The sequence below is a fragment of the Marmota marmota genome, unplaced genomic scaffold (assembly GCF_001458135.2).
Source record: "Marmota marmota marmota unplaced genomic scaffold, marMar, whole genome shotgun sequence".
In the NCBI taxonomy this organism is placed as follows: Eukaryota; Metazoa; Chordata; class Mammalia; order Rodentia; family Sciuridae; genus Marmota; species Marmota marmota.
Genome location: NW_025999913.1, coordinates 6,955,968 through 6,971,624, shown reverse-complemented (window position 1 = coordinate 6,971,624; position 15,657 = coordinate 6,955,968). Strand labels below are relative to the sequence as shown.

The 15,657-nt window shown below is 43.7% G+C and overlaps 1 protein-coding gene across 4 annotated transcripts in view; it reads left to right on the top strand.

The window, feature by feature from the left end:
* Positions 1–12,860, top strand: part of Tfap2a (transcription factor AP-2 alpha) — a 22,476-nt gene extending 9,616 nt beyond the window's left edge. Inside the window, exons 1-6 of one of the 4 annotated variants that reach the window (XM_048799775.1) lie at positions 58–972; positions 2,193–2,627; positions 5,672–5,723; positions 7,802–8,033; positions 9,878–9,996; positions 11,899–12,856. In XM_048799775.1, coding sequence (XP_048655732.1) covers positions 946–972; positions 2,193–2,627; positions 5,672–5,723; positions 7,802–8,033; positions 9,878–9,996; positions 11,899–12,044 — 1,011 coding nt within the window. In that variant the 5' untranslated portion in view covers positions 58–945 and the 3' untranslated portion in view covers positions 12,045–12,856. Of the gene's footprint in view, positions 1–57; positions 973–2,192; positions 2,628–5,671; positions 5,724–7,801; positions 8,034–9,877; positions 9,997–11,898 lie in introns of those variants that run through there. The other 3 variants (XM_048799773.1, XM_015493994.2, XM_048799774.1) reach the window with 3 other exon arrangements.
* The last annotated feature ends 2,797 nt before the right edge of the window (positions 12,861–15,657 follow it).

Below are 15,657 nucleotides of genomic sequence, written 5' to 3'. Positions count from 1 at the left end.
CCCTCCCCCTCCGCGACGCTCCGGCTCACGCCCCCTGCCCTCCTCCTCCTCCTCCTCCTCCCTCCCTCTTTCCCTCCCTTCCTCCTCTCGGGCTCTCCCTCCTTTCCTCCCTCCCCTCTGCCCACTCCGCGCTCCTCTCGGTCGCCCACACTTTCTTTCTCACACACGCACGCGGACACATTCTCCCTCTCTGCGCTCCGCGCCTCGGTCTCCCTCTCTCCCTCTTTCTCTTTCACTTTTGCATGCCCTGCAACCTTTTAAAATGTTGCCCCTTCCCTGTGATTCGCCAGACGCCGCGCCGCGGCCCCCCGCGCGCTCGCCCGCTCCCTCTCTCGCCCGCTTTTTGTCTCTCGCGCTCTCTCTCCCCACCTCCGATTTGCTACACTGAGGCTCCCGTCAATGGACTGCATTGAGAGCCGGCTCCGGCGCGAGTGGCCTCCCCGCTTCACGCTCGATTTCCAGGCATTCTTCCCTTATTAAGTATTCGTGTAATATTAATAGTCATGAATCTCTGCTATTAGGAGGCTCCAGGAACGCTGCCCAGCGCGGTTATTAGAAGCTCAAGTGAAGCCGCCGCTAAGAAAAGAGGGGAGACACGGATTAAGGGACACACACACACACACTCATACACACTTTTTCCTTTTTGGGGGTTCTTCATTTTTTTAAAGAACTTTGTATCGTAACTGATCACGGCAGGATAGAGACCGTGGGTTCGACCAGCTGAAGGAGCCGCGCGAATCGGTGGTTCAAGTTCTCATGGATCCGAGCGGGGCTCCGGCGCTCGGGGGAGCGTCCGCGCCGTGACTGGAGTCTTTGGGTGGCGCGGGGCTCTCGGCGCCTTTTGTGTGGGGCGCGCTCGGGCGGCTGGGCAGCCGGGTGCTCCGGGCTTGCTTTTTTTTTTTTTCTTTTTTTCCACCCTGACTCGTTACCCCAGACTCTTCGCAGATGTTAGTTCACAGTTTTTCAGCTATGGTGAGTCCCACCCCCACCCCCATCCCTGTCTCCTTAGGAATTCTATTCTGGAAACCTGGTGCCGCGAAGCTGCCCGAGACCTCGGGTTTCCTGCCCAGGTTTCTTTCATGATACCTTCTTCCATTTGCATTTCCCCCTCTCCTTTCTCTCGCCCCTTTCCATCCCTAAATCGTAAGCCTTGCTACCCACCCCCGCCCCCACTCGACCTCTCCGCGCACTCGGACCTACCCCGCAGCTGCTTCCCAAGGCGTGTTTCTCGCCCTGTTCATCTTTATTTCCTTGCGTCTTCATTTGTTCCTGCTTAATCTGTCTGCAGGAAAATCGCAGCCCGGTGTGCCCCCTAACCCCAGGGTCTGCAGCTGAACCTCCGAGGGTTCGCATTCCCTAGAACCAACTCTGCCTGTTTTGCAAGCGAATTGCAATAGAGGAACATAAAGTCAGGCGTTTCTTTTGCCCTTTGGGGCTGGGGTGCAAGGGGCGGGGGCCTTCGCCCCGGGGTGCACCTCTCGCTTTTAAACCAAATAAGGCTGAATCTTCCTTTTTTAAACCTTGACTTGACGCCCCCCCCTCTCTCCATTTCTACCATAAATCGACCTTGTCCAGAAAAAGCTCCTAACTGAGAAAGCGGAAAAGACAGATCCCTGATCCTGCACTTAAAAGCTTCTTTAAGCTGGTAATTTAAACGTGTGCTTTCGTTACAGCCCCTGTGCGAAACGTGTTTCTATTTAAATAGTCATGAAATGGTAATAGTCTTTGAAGGTTTGTGATTTTTTTTTTCCCTCCAAATAAATGGAAGAGAGTAAACAATAACTCAGTGGCAGGCAGGTTCAAATCCGGGGAACGAGAAAAGGCCGCTTCTGCTGTTTAATATTTAGTAGGAATTTTAATTTAGCTTAAGGGAGGTTTCACGGTGCAATTGAAGGGGCTGTATTCCAAGAGACCCTTTTCTATCTTTCCCCCCTTTTGAAAGAAACGCCTGAGGACAGTCTCTTGTGCCCTGTAGGTACATGGTCTAATTCCTTTGCGGTATTTTTTCCCCCGAAGGGCCTGTTTCACTTCTCGGGTATTTTCCGAAATGAACAGAGTAGAGCTGATATTTTTCCCGGTGGCTTGCCGAGGGGAACGGGAGATTTCCTACCTAGACTGGTGCATTTAGTGGAGACCGTTGTAACTCGACGCCTGATTTCTTCTTCTTTCCTTTCCCTCTCTCTTTCTTCTAGGACCGTCACGACGGCACCAGCAACGGGACGGCGCGGTTGCCCCAGCTGGGCACTGTAGGTCAATCTCCCTACACGAGCGCCCCGCCGCTGTCCCACACCCCCAATGCCGACTTCCAGCCCCCTTACTTCCCCCCGCCCTACCAGCCTATCTACCCCCAGTCGCAAGATCCTTACTCCCACGTCAACGACCCCTACAGCCTGAACCCCCTGCACGCCCAGCCGCAGCCGCAGCACCCGGGCTGGCCCGGCCAGAGGCAGAGCCAGGAGTCTGGGCTCCTGCACACGCACCGGGGGCTGCCCCACCAGCTATCGGGCCTGGATCCTCGCAGGGACTACCGGCGGCACGAGGACCTCCTGCACGGCCCGCACGGGCTTGGCTCGGGACTCGGAGACCTCCCGATCCACTCCTTACCTCACGCCATCGAGGACGTCCCGGTAAGAGGCCGCGCGGGAGGGGACGCTTCCCTTCTCACCTACCCTCAAGAGAAGATTCCGGGAACACAGGGCCACCGGCCCGGGTTTTCCTCGATGACATTTCCTTTATCAAATATTTTTTGGGAGGAGGGGGGTGCTTTGAGAAGCGACGTAAACAGCGAATTTAAAAAATTAAAAAGCAATTGCGAACTGTCCCCAGAACAATGGTTCCTGGAGCTCCCTCAAACAATGCCTCCATTACCCATGTCCACCAACACAGAAATAAATCAGACAACGTCACCATTGACACTATCTTCCCCTCTCGACCACAGTAAACTGTTCCGATGGTGAGAAGATCTAATTTCCACCGCTGAGTGTGGCATGGGGATTTCTCACTGTCCTGGGAAAGCTGTTAAATTTAACCAAAAGAACCTATCAAAGGCCCTCACAATGTAAAAGAAAAATGTGGAAGACATACTATGAAGATCATTTTAGCGGATTCTATAAGCAGTAGTGAAACCCAAAAGTTACGTGTACCCTATTCTGATTAAAGAAAAGTAAGTAGCAAATCCAAGTAGAGAGACATTAAAATGCAGGCTTCTCTTCCTAGGGGTGCTAAGTGGTGACCTCATAAATCATTAGCTAGGTTCCCAATGCCTATCAGAACCTGCTACACCCCATATTAAATTAAATGTTTTGAGACTATTGGGTAATACGTTATTTAAGTTCTAATTCAGTTATCAATAAATGCAGTTTAAAATGATTCCTAAATAAGCATGGCATTATCACATTTACTATTTACAATGCAAACCAGCCTATTGATAATTTGAAAATACTTTTTGAAATTAAATTTAAACCAGCATCTCTGCTTCAACTCCATATATTTATGGTTTCCTCACATCCTTCCCGAAATGGAATTAGAGCAGGTCAATAATTTTATTAAAGCTGTAAAGGGTTCTGTTAAAGCTGCTTTTCTTTGGAGAGGAAATGTATCTGGATGTGATTTTTGCTAAAATGCTATTTCAAATTACTGCATCAAATACAGCAGCAGTATGTCCGTTGACAGTTTAATGATTACTGCATTAGATTGTAAGGAAAATGGTCACATGAACTTACCTGCTTGCTTGGAAGATTTAAAACATTATTTAAGTTGTATAGGAAAATAGAAAATTTATTACAACTCTCATTTGGCCCAGTCAATCACAAATTTGTTGGTTATGTTTAGCAGCCTTGCATGGAAAACAAGAAAGTGGGCACTTGAATCAGTGTAATGGTTAATGAGAATTGTGTGTGTTCAGATTTACATGTTTTTAGGAGCAAATATTTAATGTGCATTTTGGGGGAAGTAAAATAAAAGGGACAATGACTTATGAAAGAGCAATTTTAAAAAGAATTGGAAGTTGTAATCCTTTTAGTTCCTTTTCTCAGTTTATGAATCCTTTTCCTTGCCTGTTCTTTGGCATTATTGAAAGCACAAAATAATGTTATAAGCTTTTGGAGCTACTGTGAATTAGAATTGCTCTACTTTGCAAAAATTTCAGGTGGTTGGTAGAATTTCTTAATACCTGTATGATCACTCTTTGTGATGAAATTGGTCAGTGGGAGAAATTAACCAAAAGATCAAATAAAAGCAAGGAAACCCAATTGCTGCTCTTCCCTCTCCCTCCCCCACCTTTTAAGAAAAAAATTCTTTCAAAGGAATTTGGGTCAGGAAAAGGGTTGTTTTCAATTTTCCCACTGCTGCAACAGTTAACCTTTAATAAGAATGACTGCTAAATATTTAAGAAAATCCAATCGATGGTGAAAATTATTTAATCATTAATATCTCAGTGGGGTTTTAAACTTAACAGTCTTCCCTGTATGGACAAGGTCTAGAAATAACACAAATAAAAGTATTATGCCACACTACATTTACTTTATGGGTTTAGGGTGCATGCATAAAGGGATCATATTTCCCCATATAGTTAAAACACAAGAACTGCAGCAGTAGTCATTTCTGAACATTTCTCAATTTAATTATACTTAAATCCAGAAGCACTTTAGGCAAGTTACAAATGAGAGCATTGAGTATAATAAAACCTGTAATAAAGCAACTTAGTACCATCCACCCGGAATCATTGCGATCAGGCACAATTAACAGGAGCATAAATCCAAGACAGAATGGAAAATGTTCGAATCAGTATTATTGTTGGACAAAGACTAGAGAAGGAAGTAATAGTTTTTTAAATGGTAATGCCTGTGTTTGGTAACGATTTCGAAATCTTCTATCTCAGCAGCCCTGGTGCTAATTTGTAAACACAGCCAGACATTATATTGCCTGTCAGTTTCTGCATTAGAAAACATGATTTCATTTTACTTTCTAATCACGTTTTGACTGGAGCACACACACATATACCCATCCATCTGTAGAAGAAAAAAAAAAAAAAAAAAAGAAGAAAGAGAAAAAACCCTGCACTGACAAGTCTGCTGCTGGACATCAGGAAAGCAACTCCAAAGATTTTTTCATTTTTTGATAATTTTCATATTGCTGTCACATTCAGTTTAGGCAGTAGCCTTAATTTTTTTTTTATTTCTAGTTTTCCATAAGTGAAGGTGTACTGTGTTTGCTCTTTATTACATTACCTAAACGGTTTCCAACACTCTCCTGTTCTATTGTGTTTCTCTCGCTTTTGCTACCTGAACACTGGAATCACTGAAGTCCGAAGCCGCTGAGGCGCCAAACTAAAGCTAGGTGCATTTCTAAAGGTTGAACTAACTGTGAGAAAGATTAGGCACTCCAAAACTTGATTTAATTTCTAAAGAAAGTTTTCCTCCCACCCCCACCCCCCTCTAACATGGATTATTTGCTGGGGGAGGAGAAATTGGTTGGGGGCGTGCAGTGAAACCTCTTGAGTTGCAAAGCCCCAAATTCCAATAAGCCAAGATGAGATGTTTATATATAAATGTCATTATATGGGAGGGGGAATTTCTATTCTACACCTTCCCCTCCCCCCATCTTGCAGGGAATATTCATTTCCTTTTGTTTTGATTATACACTTACATCCATGTGTATCCTTTTGTTGCAGCATGTAGAAGACCCGGGTATTAACATCCCAGATCAAACTGTAATTAAGAAAGGTAAGCCATTTCCTTCTGCATTCCAAGCATGTCCTTACAGGCAGAGTGCTATTTAAGAGAACTTGCAGAACTGTATTTATTTTTTTCAAATAGGATTTCCTAAAGGCTCAGAATTAGCAAATAGCCATAGAAAAGCTGTGCTTAAATAATCGGCTTTCAGTATCTTGGTAATGACAACAGGCTAGCTTTTTTCTGATTCATGATTTGACCATTTAATTTAGTTTAATGATATTTGGACAAACACATGAAATGTGCAATAGTTGAACTGATTTGGAAGCAGCATTTCAATTTTGAAACCATTTAATAGTTAATTCATTCTGTGGAGTTAAGGCCATGAGTGTTAAGAAGTAAGTGTACCATGCTAAAATAGTACAATTTCATGTAAATATAAGGACAGATGATAAATGCACTGCTTAGCAGGGGGGGGCGGGGAATCTTATGTTCTTCAATTTAGTTTCTTGTTTGCTGTTAAGGGTTTTAAAACTTTTTGTGAATTAGGCTAACAAAAAATTTAGCTTTTGCTTAAAATTATCATTTTGAAGATGTCAGGACTGTTAGTGTATTTGCTCAGAGCAAAAATTGTTAGTGTCAAGTGATTTGGATGAATTTGTAATTTGAATTGTGTTTAGTGAGTAGAAATAAAGTTTCCTCCATTAAATGCTATTCACTTTTGGTAGCAGCTTTTTTTTTTTTTTTTTATGGTGGCAATGTTACATTTCAGGATTCTAGGCACCACCAGAGGACGATGCTATATAAAACTGTTCTCATTTCTAACCCCAATCAGCATATTGTTAGCTAGTTTAAAGTTTCATTTTTGCATCTGTGAAGTCTTTGTCACGTCAAATTAGATGTGCAAGGGATAAATCTTAAGAGATGCTCTTTCCAAGTCGACATGATAATTGGCTCTTTTATTAGTAATCTCTCAAGAGTTCGTTTAACTCCTATTGTCTCTATTAGCCTCCCCAGAGCTATTAATGTCACAAGTGATCTATCCAAAACCAAAGCCCCCCACCTCCCCATACGGCTAGAATATCCCCATTAAAGAACGCATGAGGAGCACTGTGATGACAGCATGTGCATACTATTATATGTCTCCATGTGGAAATTTAAAATACAAATGCACTAAACTTAAAATGGTTGTGAATGCATCTAAACTATATTGATGTTGAGAAACGTAACCATTAGTATACTTTCTGTTGGTCTTTAATTTTTTTCTAACAAAGGTAGGTGCAACAATGAAGAGCTTATGGTTTTAACTAGGCAGAACACTCTACATCCTACCCTCCTCCCAATGAAGGTGCTTAAGGCTTAAGCCAAGAGGGCCATTAAGTATTTGCTCAACAAAAGGACCCATTGCTACTATTTTACAGTGGGCCTGTTTTTCACCCTCACCCCACCCCTAGTTCAAACCGGGCTTGAAACGGATCTCCAAAACCTATCTTTTTTCGAAATGGAATATAAGAAAGGAACCATTTATCAGAAGGACAGGACGAGAGGTGTGGGACAACAGAATGCACCTCTTCTAGCTTGGTGCCTTATCTGAAATGCTCATTTACTGGCTGCTTTAGCCATCTAAACTGTCGCCTGGTTTTAATAATAGGTATCTTGAAGCATTTTCTTCCCGACACTAAATCCCTTGCCCTGCAAAAACTCCAAAGTACACATAACTCAGCCAAGGTTGGCAAATGTAACTTCGCCCCCTACCCCCCATTCCCGCTCTTGGGCACCTTGTCTGGGCCCACTCTGCTCGGATGCTCAGAGCCCAAGGGGTCGCAATTTCACCACCCATCTCTAGCCAGCACCCTTTAGGGGAAGGGAAAAGGGTCAGGCCAGACACAGGCCTGGTTGGCACCTAGAAACCGAGGCTCGAATCCAGGAGGGATTAGGACAGGGGATAGGAAGGGAGTTGAGGAAACGGGAAAAAGAGCTTCCGAATTTCAGAGCTGGACGGGAAGAAAGCGGGGTGAGCGGCACAAGTCTGGGAACCCGCCCCTGCCCGGGGCAAAAACCCGGGTCCTGCAAGATTTTAGCGGGGGACCCTCGACGCCCACACGCGGCCTCCCCATCTGTCTCCGCAGGCCCCGTGTCCCTGTCCAAGTCCAACAGCAACGCCGTCTCCGCCATCCCTATTAACAAGGACAACCTCTTCGGTGGCGTGGTGAACCCCAACGAAGTTTTCTGTTCAGTTCCGGGTCGACTCTCACTCCTCAGCTCCACCTCGAAGTACAAGGTCACAGTGGCGGAAGTGCAGCGGCGCCTCTCACCGCCCGAATGTCTAAACGCGTCGCTGCTGGGCGGAGTGCTCCGGAGGTGAGGCCCCGCGCGGCCCCGCCCGTCCCGCCCCGCGGTCCGGGAAGCCATGCGCCTGCGCCAGGGCGACAGCGGTGGCGCAAACGCGCTTTGCACCGGGCCCTCCCTTCGCGGGAAAAGAAAGGGGCGGGAGAAGAACGTAGAGCCAAGAGGGTGGGAGCTGGGGGGGCGGAGCGAAGCAGCGCGCGCCTGCGCTCTCCAATACCGTCCCGCGCTCTCGGGGCCTCTGGCGCGCGCTCGCGGGGTCCTGCGTGCTCCGGTGCGCGCATGCGCAGCTCGCTCCGCTACGGGCTCAGTCCCGGCCGCCGCAGCCGCGGGGCGCCGTGCAGCCACTATTCACTTTTCGCACACACCTTGCAAGCCCAGGGAAACTTCCTCTCAGGCTCTTCGCTTTGCCCTACCACTGTGGAGAGACTTGGACGGTACCTGGGCCGTCCCTTGACTAGGGTTTCAACAGAGTGACTTTTAGCTGTAGAAAGGGAAAGGTTTCGAGGGCGCACGCCACGCCCCCTGGTCGCTGTTACCTCCCATCAGACAGCGATCCGGGTGCCGGAGGCGTCTGATGGTTCTGACTTACTGCGATGTGTGCCAGGCAGCGAGCAGGCCCATTTCATATGCATGATGTGTAGTCGCTTCCAAAGAATGCATGTGTCCTACGTGGTGTTTCGCCCCTGCCGGGTTGGAATAGATTCACTTCGCAGATAAGCTTTTGTAAAGAGTCAGTGAGGTAAAGCACCTTCCCTGGAGCAGGTTTCTTGCTGCTCGCTTCCTCCTAGATTTGTGAGTTGTGGGGTCCTGTGTTGAACTTACCTGCTTAGTATGTTTATTACTCTCCTCTCCCTTCTCCTCCTTAAATAAGACCAAGAAGTTCATTGTTTTGACCTTATTCATTTATTTATCTATATGTGGACTCAACAGTTCTACCCTGGTGGGTATATCCCATCCAGATCCTCTCTAAGGGTGTTTGGGGAGGTTCTAATAGCAGCGAATCTCATCTCTTCTTCTTTCCCAGTCACTCTGCTTTCCTTTTGTAATCTTTCACTGACACAATCTTTTCTCTGCCCTCTGCTTTTTCCTCCCCTTCCCCCATCTTCAATATTGGAGACTGTTTACCTAGGGGAGTATAATCTAATCCACACAATTAAAGAGCACTTGAGTAGGGAATAAAATCTGAAATTAATTAATTTGCTGTTTTATTTAAACAATTTATCTTAACCACTTTCTGATTATGGGAGTCTATTTAGACATCTATTTAGAACCGCCTCCATTGTCTCTGAAATCGGGGAAATATTTTAAGGCTGATATCAGCCTTTGACATTTCCAGTTAGGCTGGTGACATGGCATGTAAACAGTTGGTGAAATGAATTTCCCATTGGGGCTAAAGCCAGAGCATGAAACGTGAGAGTGATGAAAACTTTGGTTACTCTGAACAACCTAACTGCAGATCTTGCAAAGACAATTTAAAGACCCCATTGGGATCTGTGTGATTTTAACAACAGGGAAAATATACAGTAATCAGTTGCACTCAAGAATGCCTCCAACTTTAGAGATCAGAGCTGTGTTTGTTTGTGGTTCTCTAGAAAGTTGGGAAATCAGAACCTTCCAACCTGCCACAAGAGTTGCAATAACAGCCAAACGCAGGAGGTGCTTTACAGTTTAACAAGCATTTATCTCCTATAATCTTTCTGTACCACTCCTTCCTAGGTTCCCTTCCTTTAAATGTCTCTGGGCCATACTTCTGAATTTTTGAGAGCAATTTTAGGAAGCTTTCAAAATGACTTTAATGTGATGCAGAACAACCCAATGTGTTCTAAATCCCTATCTCACATATATTTATGAAACAGGGCGAAGTCTAAAAATGGAGGAAGATCTTTAAGAGAAAAACTGGACAAAATAGGATTAAATCTGCCAGCAGGGAGACGTAAAGCTGCCAACGTTACCCTGCTCACATCACTAGTGGAGGGTAAGCGAATCCAGTTGCTAACTAGAAGAGTCTGCCTCTCGGAAATGGATAATATTTAGTGGCCAGATGTTTGGGTATATTTTGTGTCAATTGGGCAGTTTCATCTTTCTAAAGAATGTAGCCGGAAGTGAACGAAATTCTTGCATGCCAAAAAACTATTTGCATATATTCCTATCCTTCTTCCTTTTCCCCCTCTACCACAAAATTTCACCTTCCCAACCCATTTCTGACCTAAACAATGCACAAATTTAAGAACTCACATTCTCCAAGTTCCTGTCTCCTTTAAAGAACTCAGCAGTTAATCACTTAAGTTATTCTGACATCTGCGTTTGAGAAATGCGTGACCATTACTTCCTGAATTAATTTGGGAATCTTTGACCTGCAGCCTGATTTAAGACCGTCCTGAAAGCTCAGGGTTATATGCCCTTGTAGGTTTTTGTTTTCCAAACATATGCTCCCTTATCTCTTGTTTAATTGTGCTTCTCTCCTGGAGGGGAAGAAAGCAATTTTAGACTTTGGATTGTTTGGATATAGAAAGAAAAAAGAAATACAAGATTGCAAGAAAGTTTCTCATGGCAAGAAAGTTTTTAACACACACACACACACACACACACCTTCCAGACTCCTCAAAACAAGCCAATGCTGTCCTAACTCCCAGCTCTAGATAAACTGTCACTAGGGTCCCTTCTCATTCCTGCCCCCTCTAGATTCCCACTTTTTTTTTTTTTTTTTTTTTTGGTAATACTAAATTGGCTTAAGTTTGGGTTTTGAAATGAATGTAAAGCTCTCTTTTGTCTTCCTGTCTTGTGGTAAATGCTCATAGGAAAAAAGAAAGCTGCTTAAATTATCAGGTAGATTTTTTTTACAAGTAACATTCACATTTAAAGGAGGCATTTTATCTTATTTACATCTTGTATTTGAGAAGACAGTTTGCAATTGAATCCAAGCTATAGCTTTGTAAATTACTTTTTAAATGTTTAAAACTATGTATTTGAGGAGGACTGCTATGATTTCCATCTGTTAGTGGTGCCAAAATGATAATAATATAACTGTTTAAAAAACCCACAATTGTTCAGAGCCAGAAACTCAACTACAGTAGCATTCTATGAAAATAATAGCAGTACATAGAGAAGCCACGATTCATACCCCCAAAGAATTACATGCCATGGAAATGAGGGTGGTGGCTCAGGGTGCAGCTTGAGAGCTGGTCTGGGTCTGGGGGTTGAGTGCTGTAGCAGGGAGGCTGTTTCTGGAGAACTGTTATTGTTTGTGATCCGCTCCATTTTATGGAAACAAGCTCTGCGGAGAGGGCTTTGATGCTCTAATTGGCGCATGCGTTCTTCCGGAGCTGGAGCTAATGGCAGGAAGCCCTGCAGTAAAAACCAACTGGTTCAGGAAATTAAAACCAAAGATTCGAAAATCAACAACACAGACAGACTCAGTGGAGTGACCCTCAAATCCTCCTGGTTAATCGGTTTGGATGAACAGATAATTATATGTGATCAAGTTAAAATGTAAACCCCCAGTTGTTCCCTTGCAGAAAAGCTCAAGGAGTAATTATGAATATCGTTTATGAAAGTGTTGATAGGTGTGAGGTTGGAATATAAGAGCCATTTTAAAAGAGAAGTTGGGGAAGTGTTCGTCAAGACAGAATGGAACTGGAGATGGTGGAGGGATTCACTTTTTCAAATCATCTTGGCTTTTTAGGACAGATGTTATGTTTGTTGATCAGTGCACCTACCAGATCCTATAGAGAAGGAAGAAAATGACCGAAGTGAGAAAACAAGTAGTTTGTGTTTCCTTCAACTTTGGGGTTAATAAAATAAGGGAGTGGAGAGAAAGTTTTGATCCCAATTTTTTTCATTCCCTTGCCCTCACCTCCCTCTTTTTACCCCTTGCCAGGAGAAGCGGTCCACCTAGCCAGGGACTTTGGGTACGTGTGCGAAACCGAATTTCCTGCCAAAGCAGTAGCTGAATTTCTCAACCGACAACATTCCGATCCCAATGAGCAAGTGACAAGAAAAAACATGCTCCTGGCTACAAAGTAAGGCATTTACCTCTGCAGGGTCTCTGTGTCTCATTGTTGAGAGAAAGAAAAATTGCTTTTGCACTCCATTTTCTCCTGTTTCCCTTTTGCATTCAGGGCTTTGTTGTTGTAAATACTGAAGTTACAATACAGAATACAGCCTTAAAAACCCTCATCTATATGCAAAGAGAAACACAAGTGGGATTGTTAGTGTGGGGCCATATTTTCCCTCTCTCTTCTTATTTTAAAAAATTGTAAATGAATGTGTATGGGGGTGAGATACAGGAGAAATTTGAAGCTGAATGTGGATTTGTGACTGTTTGAGAAGGCTCAGAATCAAATCCTCAAAGGGGCTGTGGACTTGCCTATATCAGTTTTTCTCTCCCATCAATATGTTCTTCAAGGGCAAAGATTAAGCGGTGGCCTGCAAAATAGAGAAGTCAGAGCTGTCCTGCTTTCACACTAATCCTGAATTCCATTTCTTATCTCTCTTTCTCTTCCCTCCTCAGAAGTCAGTCTCTCTCTCTCTCTCTCTCTCTCTCTCTCTCTCTCTCTCACACACACACACACACACACACACACACAAACACACAAGTTTTAGCCTACAGGCAAGATGTCAAATAGGTTTCAAAATGGCCTAAGTTATATTCCCATTGGTGCCTGGGCTGAAAAGACTTCTCCAGGTGGTGTGTGAAAAGAAAATGACTGTTTTGATATGTTTTCTGGAAATTAAAAGGCTTGTTTGGAAGCCCTTAATTATCAAAAGTCGATGTCAGAGGAGGGCATGGAACCAGAGGGGAGAAGCTGAGCCTTGGGTGGGACAGGATTTCTGGCCTGGGGACATCAGCTGGCCTCTATGAAGCCAGCCAGCCAATACTGCTTGTTCTTCCTCCTACAAACCCCTACTGCCCCCCAGGCCAGGTTGCCCTACCTCAGGAAGGCCCCTGCTAGTCCCTGCTTTCAGGTTCAGGAGCAGAACTTCTTTGTACTGGCCTCCTCTGTCTACATTTGTGACTTTTCAAGACCATTTCTGAAATTTCAACTTTTCCTCTTCCCATGGCTTCCTAAGCACACCCACATTTACAATTTCCCTAAAGAATTTTAATTTAAGGTGTATATGGGAATAGGGGGAATGGGAAACTGTTTCTTTTTCCTCCAAACTACCTTGAATCATCACCTAGTAACAGTTTTTGTGTGTGTGTGTGTGTGTGTGTGCCAACTTATTTTTGAAAGCAAAATAATCCTGAGCAAAGTTTTGCTTCTCTGAACAAATTCAACCTGCTTTGATTTGAAGGCAAATAGTGGAAACTTTATTCCACAGAATGCTGCTGAGTTCTCTCTAGAGAAACAAGGAAGAGGGTTTTTGGGAAAGGAAGGCTGATGCCTGTATCCTATGGGTAGGAAGCCCAGAAGTATTTCTGACTTCTGGTTGAACTTCTCTTATTCTGTGTGTGACATGGCTTCCCAGGTCTAGGATGTTTGGTATGGGAAAGGTGGGGATAGAAGTTTGTTGGATCTGAGAGTTGGTAGTGGGTAACAGAGGGGGATGCAGACGTTTTCACAGGCCCTGGGGCCGTGCATTTAAGGAAGGAGAGATGGTTTAGTGGGTTTTGAATCTTCCCTATTAGTTCCTCATGTGGTTCATGGTACTTATTTAGAAATTCAAGGTTTGGGGGATTCCCACCCCCCCTCCCGGGATTCATGAGTTTAGCCCTGTTGTAGCATGTTAAAGATGACAATGAAACAGCTGAACAAATAAAAAAAAGTAAAATAAAATTTTATACATAATTAGTATTACATTTAGCTTTTCATTGAACTGAAAGAAAAAAAAGTGATATTGGACCCTGGAAACAAAAATTTTAAACTTGAGTGGTTTGATAACCCTTCTATGTCTTGTGGGGAGGAGAAAAAAAATTATTTTGTTCCACTGTCCTCCCTTAAAAGCATCATTTGAGCAATAAATGAGTATTATCTTTACACCAAGGGTTAGGGATTTTTCCTCTTTCTCTCACTCTTTTTGTTCAGAGAACTCCAAACATTTGGGACCACCTGGTATTCTGTATTTTCACTGGCCATATTGGAAGCAGTTCTAGTTGTATTGTATTGAGTTGTGCTGGCAGTACTTTCCATGCCTGTCAATGTATCATAGTCCTTTGTTGCCCAGATAAATAAATATTTGATACGCTTTATGTCGATTTTTTTTTATTCAGTGGCTGTCTTTACCCAGGCGTATTTTTGTTCTTGGCAGTATTTTTTATTCAGTATGGTTACAGTAATTGAGTTTAACTCTCCCTTGGCAATTGCTCCTTGCAATAAGCAGCTGAACCCATTGTTTCCCTCAAGTATAATAAAAACTTACTTTCAACTTGGAGTTCAGAGCAGGGTATCATTTAGATATTCCACTGAGTCTGTATTCAGACAAATGATACAATAAAACCCAATGTATTCTTTTGGATAAAAGATTGTTTGTACCGCTAAAGGAATGACATACTATCTTTTCCTTACCAGAAACATTAATTTTATTATTAAAAATAAAGTTTTATTTATTTATGTTGATCCTTTAGGTTTTCATTTGCGTTTTGGAAACCAAAATATAAAACCTTCAGAACCAATCATTAAGGATGACAAGGATAATGGAGAACGGAAGAACCGAAGACCCCACCCCCATAACTACTTTGGAATCTGTCTCTGAAGATAGCTGAAATTTAAATTATTAGTTCATTAGCAATAAGGAAATACCCACTTCAACCTGCATTTGTTTGCCCTGGCTTCTCTGTGGCTAAGCCATGTCAGAAACTTAAAACTGGCTCTACTTTTCTTGGGGGACAGAAGGAGCCGTGGTAGAAATAGACCACAGAATAGAGAGGGCAACTTGTCTCCATTTATTTTAATATTTTACCTGGAGAAGAATTTACTCCTGGGCTGTTCTTAAGGAGCTCTGGAGGTAGCAGAGGGGAGTGAGAAATTATGTTGATTCCTGGAATCTTTTCTGCTTACCCCCTTAATGCCAGCCCACCTCCCTTTCTATCACCACAGGGCTCCTCCTAGGACCTTTGAGAAATACAAAATGGTCTCTGAGGTGGGGTGTAGAGGGTGGGGGAGGGCTGTGGAGCCTGCCTGTCAGACCACTCCTATCTGTCTTCCACAATAACAGGACTGTGTGCTGAGCTCTGAGAGGAGGGAGGACTTCCTGTACATAAAGATGGCGAAGTCAGAGCTTTGGAAATTCTTTGCTTTGGAAGTGAGGAGGTTTTTTAACAAGAGAAAGGGGTTGGTTAAGTGGAAGGTTTATAGGAAGGTCATAGAAAAAGTGTGTAGGTAAATATACTGGGGGAGGGGGACTTAACATCTGTTCATGTGGTTTGACATTCTGAAGGACCAAGGAAGCAAAGCATTAGAGAGTGTCCATTTTGCAGTCTTTTGCTTTCTAATCTCCTTATGGAAGGCAGGGTAAAATCAATCTCGACAAACAAACGAGTTGGTGGAGTCTAAATTCTATTTTCCAAAGCCAGAGAATTCATAACAATGGTGGGTTTTTAAAAAAAATTCAAATGGAAAGTGTATTCTCAGAACGCAAGGCAGCAATTGTTTTTTAAAGCGGTTATTTATTATTTCCTAGAGAGACTGGTTAACTG